Raw genomic sequence first — 10,297 nt, forward strand, 5'->3', positions numbered from 1 at the left:
TCGCTTAATGTAGATCCATATAATTCTTCCTTGTTGTCAGAGCTTCCTGATAGAAACTAGGGGCTAGGATTCAACACCTCCACTGCTGTGGCTGTGGTTCGATTCCCAGTCAGGCCATGCTGAAGTGACATGAAGTGACATGTCAACCCTTTGAAACTTGTATCAACATCACTTTTCTTGTGCTGCTCTCAGACGCCTTTTACAAGTATTTAAACATTTGAACTCTGAGCAAATGGCAATGACCAACTTGGTAAGAAATGTTCCACAAATTGCAAATCGCTTACTTTAAGCTCACATCATTCTTCCTCCTTGGCTCCCCAATTGTCTAGTGGCAAGGATTCAGCTTTGGTTCGATTCTTGAATAGGAGGCTCTTTCCTTGATTTAACTCTGTGATTTTATCAAAATAGACCTTGAATATTCAGCCTAACGCTGATTTGGCTTCACACTAATTGACACTGTTTAGTAAGTTAGTGTTTTTGTGCGTGTTTGTGGGGACGTTAACGTCACGTTAATTGTTAACCAATGGCTGAGTCAGGTCTGATTGAAGGCAGGTGTCTGAGAGTGCCTCCTCACTCTGTGGTTTATTTGAGCATGTGCAGTAAACACTGCTGGCTCTTATTCTTGTTGTGTGTCTCTGTTTGTGCAGGTATGGAGTGTATGAGAGATCTAAGTGAATACTGTATATGAATATCAAAATGATCTCTTTTTTCTCTTGTGTTTGTCTCTGTGCAGGCCAGGGTCCAGAGTTTGTGCTCCCTGAAGTCTGAAGTTTTGCCAGGCTTTTTTTGTGATGTTGGCTCAAAGAGGCCTGCCACGAAGTATGTAAAATTGTCAAAGTAGAACTTTGTTTAAAGTGGATATCCAATTAGTGTTGATGGAAAATGTTAGTGTAAAATAAATTCCTAAGTGTGTGCCCTATTGAGAGTGAAGGTTAAGTGTTTCAGAGTTTTTCTTTTTGCACAGCCGTTATTGCAGTGTCTACTGCAGAGAAAGCTGTTACTTTCATGGAGTCAGCTGACCACATGGGAGACTTCAGGAGACCGCGGAGCTGCTGGGGATGATCTGTCAATCACTCTGTCGCTCGACAGCGCCATCAACTCAACCTCCAGGAACACCTGCAAGGATGGGAAGTTCAAGCTGCTGGTCTGCCTTGGATCCAGGTACGCTGCTGTCAGTTTAATATTCTGTAATGTATGTATATACTATTCACAACAAACACGGGTTTTATGATGATATTTAGAAAATGTATTTCCAAATGATAAGTAGCTCTTTTAGATTTTTGGGAGGCTTCAGCAACTCTAATATGACAAATTTACACAAACAACAGAGTGACAATGACAACTTTTGTTAGACTTATGGTCATTAATTAAGAATATTTACCCATTTAATGACCAAAGAGGTGATTAATTATCAAATATGGGATGTGAAAGATAACCGAGTCCCATCAGGACACAGTGGATGCTGGTTACAAAGATATCATTTCCCCTTTTGGTGAATTGCACTCCATCTGTCAGAAATACTTTCTTGTACAAAGAATCTCAAGGAACTAATCAATGGTTTCACCCCCAAAGTTGCCAACAGCCTTTGTTGACCTTTCCTTGCCTTTTACACTTTTTACTCAACTACACCTTAAGCGGCTTTTGTAGAAAAAAATCAAAATATTGCATACTCAGCAGCAGCAGTCCTCTTTATCTACCCTGTTCCTCAGATAATAGTCAAAGAACCATTTTTCAAAGTAGATCAAATGAAACCTCAGATCTGCATTTGGTCTGCTAAATTTGGGAATGCAGACTGGAAATGAAAACTGCCTAAAATCAGTGATCAGTAACCTCCCACTTAAAATGCTCTGATTTTAGACCGACTAAAGTATAAATTCTAACCATTAGATGATGCTAATGTGATTTGGGCAGAACACACTATTAACATGAACAATCACAAAGACAGATGCTCCCAGCGCTCTTTGCTACAGTATGTACATATGTCAATGAGGAGACGAGACATTGACACTTCTCTAGGTTTGCCATTGAGTTCATAATTCATTGTTATTGGGAAGCAAATCAATCCAGACTGTACTGGTTGTTTTTGATTGTTCTAAAAACTCCCTAAAACGTCTATATGAAACCCAGCCACCTTTAATTAGTGTGGCTCTAGCTAAAAGGCCTTAGGCTTCAACTCATACTTTGTCGAAGGCTTCCCTGTAGCTCCCACTGGAGCAGCAAAAGGTGTTAGAGAACTTGTAGCACCCAATAAAGCCATTTACTGAAAAATATGAAATAACTTGATCAAAAATGTAATAAAACCCATTAATTTAGTTACTATTACTAAAGTATTCAAATGTTGTCACTGATATTGTAATATTATATATACACTTACAAAAAACTGTACCTTCAACTAAAGTGAATTCACATATCTTACCTAAAACCAATTTTAAAACTGTAGGTATTGGTGTAATGACGCTATAAACAAGCTACAAACCTCCTGATTCACTTTGCGCATGCTCAGTTTAGTCCTTTTTCTGCATGTGAGGAATTAGCACCCTGTGGCACTCACATCCAAATTTTATAGGAAAAGAAAGACATGACTTTTTTTAAAAATTAGTTTATTTTTGTTATAGAATTGCTTGTATTGAAGTTAAGTTTTCAAACTAAAATCACACTTATTACTTGTCTATCTTTATTTATTTCTTATGCATGCTAATGGCAATGTTTTAGCTATAAGCTAGTTTGTGGCTGCAAGAGTCTGGGTAAGTTTTCACAACACGTGAAAAAACAACCTACCTCAAGCAAAATCTTAACATATTTATACATACACACACACACACACACACACACAAATATTCAGTCATTGAAGTTGGCAGACTTTGATGTGCAAAACTGGTGGAGCTCCCCTTTTAAAATCTAATAGGTGATAAGTATAAATTTGTTACATTTTGGGAATAAAAAAATTTTGTGTCCCTCTTTTACAATTTTTGATCTGGACTGATGGAGTGGTGAGAGATGAGTCTGTCAGCTTCTCTCCATCCAGTGAGAAAAGCTCCGTGCACAGTGCCATAGCAGCTGGGATGAGTAGCCTCTCCAGCAAACAACACCTGCAGAGGCTGAAACACACCCAAGTGTTGTGAGTTAGCGGTTAGGGAATTGTATCCGTGTAAGAGAGTGAATGAAACATGTTTTTGTACCTGTGACTGTGCCCCCTTCGTAGGTAAGGGCTCCATAATGTTGTGAAAGTCCTGCACTGACCAACCATCTTCTGTGTGGCTGTATGATCCGCATGTCCAGGGGTCATGAAACCACTGGGAGCGCAGGACCCTCCTCGGGGTGATGGTCGAGTTTCCTACATACACACAGTTAGTCTGCGAGTGCTGACAGATCTAAAAAGGCTCAGAAACACTTTTAGAAAATATAAGGATCCTGCTGAGGAAGTGATGCTTGTGTCTTCTTTAGACTCACCTGTAAATCTGCGGAGGAGTTGTGTGATGGTGTGTGTGACCTCCTGGTCAGACAGTGTCTCCATATACGCTGACTCAGGCCCAGCCATCCAGCCACACAGAACATGGCCGCACCTTGAACTAAAAACAGGGCTGCATTCCTAATCAATGTATTTACCAGTTATTTTTCCGTAAATACATCATAAACAAGCCAGGCAAGCCACAGCATGTGTGGTTGTTTACCTCTCAGTGGGTTTGACTACAGTGAAGGCCACCAACTTCCTCATCCAGGACCTCTGCATATCTGGCACTTGGTCCATCATGAGATCCTGAATCATGACAAAAGAGGGAAAAGATCGGCTCAAATGATCGTACATGTTTGATTCTTTACTAACTAGTGGCAACTTTTTTGGGAAACACATGGGTGGAGAGTTCGACAGAATTGTATGGTCCGGGTCTCTGTTGTGGTGGTTGAGAATAATCTTTGACAGCTGATTCAACACTGGGGTTTAACTCTAGATGTGTGAGTTCCACTGGTCAAAGAAGCGCTCATCCTTGTACGGCTGCAAACTTCTGGTCAGTTGGTTGACTGGTTGGTCATTTTGCTCTTACCCGACCAAATTCGAATAGGTTTTTACGTTAATAAGGCCATGTGTCCACCAAAGCGTTCCTTCTCCCAGCTGGAAACAGCAGGTGTTGTTTTTCAGCGCTTGTACATATCCTATGTGAAGTTCGGTCTTCGTTGTATTTGTTAAGGCTGCCCCTTGAAAGTCGGACATTTGAATCATTAGCCAGAGACCCCTCAGTCGACTGAGGAGTTGGTTTTTTCTATGCAGTGTACTTCTGGGGATGATTTGGTCCCCAGATTTTGCTGCGGAGTGAGTGCTCTTGATTTTTTCGCTACTCTTTGGTAAAAGGAGTTGCAGACATGCAGGCAGAGCCACAGAGGAGGAGAGTTATACATACAGTAAATATGCACCTTTATTCAATGACTGCAAGTCTCACCTCATCTTCCCACACCATGTAGATGGCCTCACATTCAGCATCCCACCATGGTGCATCAAATTCCATAAATATTTTATTTTTTGTTCCAAAACCTATATTTTGGATGGCATGCGACTTGTTTGGAGGGAGAGGAGGGCAGAACAGGGTTGACTGGTGCTTCTTTAGGTGTCCTGAACAAATGGAGCAAACCAGAATAAAGGTTACAATCAGGAGTACAAGTATCTAAGTTATGTATTTAGAATACAAAATATGAATCACTGCTTTCTGTTACAGTTTAAATTGCTTGTATTTTAAATACAGTTGCTGTCTTTAAAAAAAGCTTACTTGAAGGCATTACTTTATTTGTTTTTTGTGTGCTCTAACACATGTTGATATGAGGACTTATCTATATGATACTTCCACATTTAACTGCAAAAATCCAAATAAGGTGGCGGCTGGCTGGAGGGAGATTGCCAGGCAGCTTAAAGTTTCTGCTAAATCACCATAGCGACCAACAGCCTATTTGCTGTTGGCTATATTGTATGTTATTTCCACTTAATATAACAATATAAAACTTGTGTTTTCTATTTTAGAGGTACAAACGCATTGAGATAGAAAGTACCCGCCCATCTTTTAACCCTTTGATATCTGGATCGACATCAGTTTTCTTATGCTGCATTTAGATGCTTTACACAAGCTGTTTAACCCTTTGAAATAAATACTTTTTTTCCCGGCACTTTTTTTATTTTCGTTTTTTTACTAGTCTTACTAGCAAACTGTGAATGTTTGTGTCTGATCTACCTAGAGGTACTGTGACAATGACGTGATCAGTGGCGAGCCTCTCCCCATCATCACACTCGATCATCACAGGGTTTTCTCTCTGTTCTGTGTTGTTCCAGTGGACACAGCGAACAGGTTTATTGTAGGTCACTAGACCACTGGGGAGCTCCGACATCAAGTTTTTGATTAGACCTTCATAGCCTCTGCATGAAAAAAGAAAATTATGTTTTTAGTCAATCACTTACCCACGTTCTGAAACAGTCATTTAATTAACAGACTGAGTAATGTACTGCATGTAAATGTAGTAAATAATGACTTAATGAAATTAATTATAGAAGTGATAGTTAGTTGCTCCACTAAATATAAGCAATGTTAGAGTGCAAACCCTGGAAATGTACAGTCCAGTCCAGGAAAAGTCTTGTAAATGGCAAAAAAGCTCCTAAGGTCCACCTCATCAATGCTTTGATCCAAATTAATACCATCCCCCTTTAAAATGTTACTGATCAAAGACAGTCGCAGAGATCTGCTGGTTGCATCAATGTCTTTCCACTTCTCTGCAGCTTGTTGTTTAGCCTGTGCAAGAAAGCAGGCAACAAAATAAACTCTTTATTACTGCAAGATGTAAATTATTATCAGCAACATCTGAGATACTCCAGCACAATCCAGAATTATAATGTTTAGTCATTGAGAGAAACGTACCTTTGAACGTATGTAATCTCCCACACGGGCCCAGGGATCTCCTCTTTCAATCATAAGTTCTCCACTTTCATACAACAACTCGGTAAACATTTCCGTAGCAGGATCAATGTCCTCAGTATTTAGCTTTCGACCTGCACAAGACACACAGAGTGCTGATAAAATACCATCAGATCACACTAATCAATGGCACTAGATACGTGTCATTAAATACAATAATGCAAAATAGTGGTTTCATATGTTGTATGTATGTTGTACGTATGTATGTTTAAGGCGAGACAACCCTGGTGAAAATAGTTTTTCATGCACTGCTCAATTTTGAGATTTTGGGCTATTTTGCGTCTTTTAGACCAGTGTACAGAAAACATCCAGAATACACTTTTAGCTATATTACTTGAGAGTTCTGTTCTGAGATGTTTGCAAAAACACATATTTTGTTGGAAGAAGAACCTAAAAAAGGGTTGAAAACTGTTGTCTTTAAGAAAACACTAATCATTATTTTTTTATAGAGATAAAATAATCTGCTCCATGAATACCAAATTTTAGCAACCAAAACAGAGAATAACACAACCTTTGTATATTAAGGAAAGACCAAACTACAGCCTGATCTAAAATATAATGCAAACTAAAATAATGCATCATGTCAGGCCACGATGATTTTAAAACGACTGCTCACCTGAACTGGTAAAGCCGTTGTAAACAAAGGGGGGACATTCTCTGATGACCATGGCCTGGTTCTCTGGGTTGAGGGCCTCTGGATCCAGCAGCCCGTATTTTCGGGCCAGACAAAACACAGGATTCTGCTCGGATGGTCCATGGAGCCATTTTGCCCCTAACTCAAGGATTTTATCACCTGCAAAATATTGTGTGGTTGCAGAAAAGACATGCATTGTTATTAAAATGGAATGTGATAGTTTGGGGTTTTTTTTTTTTTTTTTAGCTTTTTTATCCTTTTTATGGGGATTTGCAGGATATTTACCTAATTAGAATTAACGGACATGAACTTTTAACAAGTGAAATTATCATCATAAGAACACAGTTGTTAACTTTTGGGATTAATAACATGTTGTGAATCATACTTAGATTTTTCTTAGGACCTTTCTTATAAACAACTTTAAGAAGAAACTTCGGAAGATATTGGTGCCTGAGGCCTACACATTAAAATCTGAAGTTGATTTTACCTTAAAAAAATCAAACTGATTGCCTTGAAAAATGTAAGTAAATATAACTACTAATCTTAATTATGTTTACTTTATATCTAACTGTTAAGTTTACCTAAAGTTTAGTTGTGTTTACTTAATTTTGTAAAGTTGTTGCAACTTAAAAATGACAAGTTTAACTAAATTAAGTCTCCAAGTTTTAGCAACTTTAGTAAACCAAGTTTACTGTGCTATGATTTTGTATTCTGAAAGATCCATACTAGTTAATCATATTTGTATACTTTTCAACATCGGACGAAAAACAGAACTTGCATCATTGACAAAGTCCTCTCCATCATGATCAAGTTAAGTCAGACTTTCACTGAAGCTGCCAACACTTAGAAAGATCAACTTCACTTGTCTTTTTTAAGTTTCAACAACTTCACAAAATGAAGTAAATACAGCTAAATTTTAAGTTGCCTAAATGTAGGCACTTACACATAATGTAAACATAAATAAAAAGATTTCTAGTAACTTTTACTCTTCCTTTTCAAGGCAATCGGTTTCCAAGATTATTTTAAGTCAGATCAACTTCATATTTTACAGTAAATTGTTGCTCACCCATTCTGCAGGTTTTTATTCTTCCTCCGCTTCTTGCAGTAGCTTCAAGTATCCGCACGCGACGAAATCCAGCGTTAACGAGCCGTTGTGCCGCTGCTATACCTGATATTCCGCATCCTATGATAACCACTCTAGCGTTCACACTCATAGACATAGCTGTATTAGTACTAATGCATACAATTGACTCTGCAGACAGCTGACAATACTGTAGTGAGAGGGAGTGTGTGTCGGTGAGTGACTGCACCTGAGATGATGAAAGCATGTCGGTTTCTGAGGTTATGAGGGAGTGCAGAACTGCCCTCGAGGTTATAGGAGGGTTTGTTAAACACACACAGTTAGTCTACTCCAAGTCTTGTTTGCCTTGTTTTTGCCTTGTTTTTTTTTTTTAAACTAATTTTCAGGCAATTTTCTTGTACTTATTTCTTGCTATTTTGGGGGTATTTTTTCTTTTTTTTCTCACTGCCTTCTTCCCAAGTTTTTTAAGAAAACAAGCCAAACTGCTCAAGCATCAAAGGGTTAAAGAAAGCATGCCTTCCAAACCCACAGGTTTAAAATCAAATTTCAGGTGATCCTTGGACACATCATGTGCGATGACTGTGTCTGTCAGAAAGAAAAACAAAAACAAACAAGCAAATCTGAGTTTAGAATAATAATATTTCACCCAAATAAATTTATACCACGTATTCTAGTGTTTTAATTTTTGTTAGTTGTAACAAATTGAATTTTTTTTCCTCCTCCTGACAGTAATGGGCTTCTAAAGTTTTACCCAACAGCTGGACAAATATTTGCACAGTGGAGTGTCCTAAACCATTAGGCTACAGGACGCCTTGGAGGGAGTTTCAGACAAGTTTGTTAGGTTATGTGGCGCTGACCCCCAGAAGCTGCAACGCTGTATATCTGGTATAGTTAAATTAGTAAGTTGTACAGATGTCTGTCATCTGGACTTACCTGCTGAAGTATTGTGGTAATGTCTGACCGACCTTGGACCACCACTACAGAAATGAGCGCTAACAACCTTCAGCGAAGCTTGAGAGTCTGGTTGGTTAACCAGGCGTTCCCAAAAATTGAGAATAAATACCCTTGCTCGACACTTCTGATCTCCCTTTTTTCAGCTTGACTTTTGGGCATTTTCTGCAATGCAAACAAATAAAATATGCCCCCGGAGTTTATTTTCTGAACTAGTCCAGAATCCAATGGAAAAATCCCACAGACATTTTGATGAGGGAGCCATGGTTGGTGCCAGCTTCTTTGTTGGCTTAAAAAAAACATCATCCCTGGAGCGCTCTATAATGTAGCAATTTAAGCTTTGTAACTGTGACCATTCTGTAACCTTACAGTACTGCAAATACTCCTTTGTATGCTTATGCGTATGTATACTTAATGTATAATAATAATAGTATACTTAATAACTTGATTGAAAAGCATTTCACTTGCTTCAAAAACAGTGTTCTCCTCAATCTTACACACTGGACATTTGAAAAATTATTCAGTTTTTGTTAGGCTTGGTTTGTTTCTGTCCAAAATCTTGTACTAAGAAAATCCACTAGAGGGCAGGAAAGTGTACATGTTAAAGTTTATTTATTGCGGCTTGGTTAAGCCTTTGACACCTGGATTGGCATCTGTTTTCTTGTGCTGTTTTTAGATGACTCTCATAAGCTATATAACCCTTTCAAACCAGAACAAATTTGTTTGATTTCTTAAACACACACACAGGAGAAAAGGCAATGAGCAACTGTCCCACATATTGTAACAAAATAGTAAATTGTGACAATGAAATGCCCAGAAGCTGGTTTTGACAAGTTGTTTTTGATTTATATATATATATATATATATATATATATATATATATATATATATATATATATATATTATTATATTATTATTATTATTATATTTTAAAATTATGTTACAGAAAAAAATGTTACAGAAAAAAATGTATACATGATTTTTTTGTTTTCAATTTGTGGGTAATTTTAACTTTTCCATTTAAAAAGTAAGATCCGTAGGCTATTTAAATTTATGATAAAGTTAAATTAAGAAGCTGATTTAAAGTCTACTTAGAAAATATATTTAAAAATATATATATATATTTTTTTTTTTTTTTTTTAAAAGGGAAGAAATTTTATGCACTTGACCAAATGTTATGTATTTCTATAGTTTATTTGATAGGGACTTTCACTTGTTACAAACAAGCTGTAGTAACTGATTTTTCACATATAGAGATTGTGGCTATTGCTAGTTTACAACTCCTGTCCCTAGTTAGGCTTTCAGTAACGAAAAAGAAGAAAAAAAGAGAAAATATCGATACCTGTTCTCAATCAGCTGTAACGTGATGACGCATAAACTGCCGTGGCAGCTGATTGGTCAATGTCTATTTAAAAAAAGACCCGAAATAAAACTAATCAGTGATATTAAAACTGTCACTGCAATGCATCTTCATGGAAAGTTTACGATACCTGTTCTCAATCAGCTGTAACGTGATGACGCATAAACTGCCGTGGCAGCTGATTGGTCAATGTCTCCGGTGGGCTTGTCCGGGCGCGCGGGCATTTAAATCAGAGGCGGGGCTTATCAAACAGCTGGAGAGAGCTGGTGGCAGTGATTGAGCACGTGAAGTAGCAAACGGGTGCAGTCTACCGCCTTTTTGGG

The 10,297-nt window shown here is 37.9% G+C and overlaps 1 protein-coding gene across 1 annotated transcript; it reads right to left on the reverse strand.

The window, feature by feature from the left end:
* Positions 1 to 2,960: 2,960 nt before the first annotated feature.
* LOC121961702 (peroxisomal N(1)-acetyl-spermine/spermidine oxidase-like) lies at positions 2,961 to 7,802 on the reverse strand. Its single transcript, XM_042511765.1, has 10 exons — positions 7,649 to 7,802; positions 6,565 to 6,741; positions 5,892 to 6,022; positions 5,578 to 5,765; positions 5,214 to 5,395; positions 4,434 to 4,603; positions 3,672 to 3,757; positions 3,451 to 3,569; positions 3,180 to 3,334; positions 2,961 to 3,098 (listed from the first exon to the last, which is right to left on the reverse strand). Exons 1-10 carry the CDS (start codon positions 7,800 to 7,802, stop codon positions 2,961 to 2,963), a joined length of 1,500 nt encoding a protein of 499 aa, XP_042367699.1.
* Positions 7,803 to 10,297: the final 2,495 nt, after the last annotated feature.

Source organism: Plectropomus leopardus, chromosome 22 (genome assembly GCF_008729295.1).
Source record: "Plectropomus leopardus isolate mb chromosome 22, YSFRI_Pleo_2.0, whole genome shotgun sequence".
Taxonomy (NCBI): Eukaryota; Metazoa; Chordata; class Actinopteri; order Perciformes; family Serranidae; genus Plectropomus; species Plectropomus leopardus.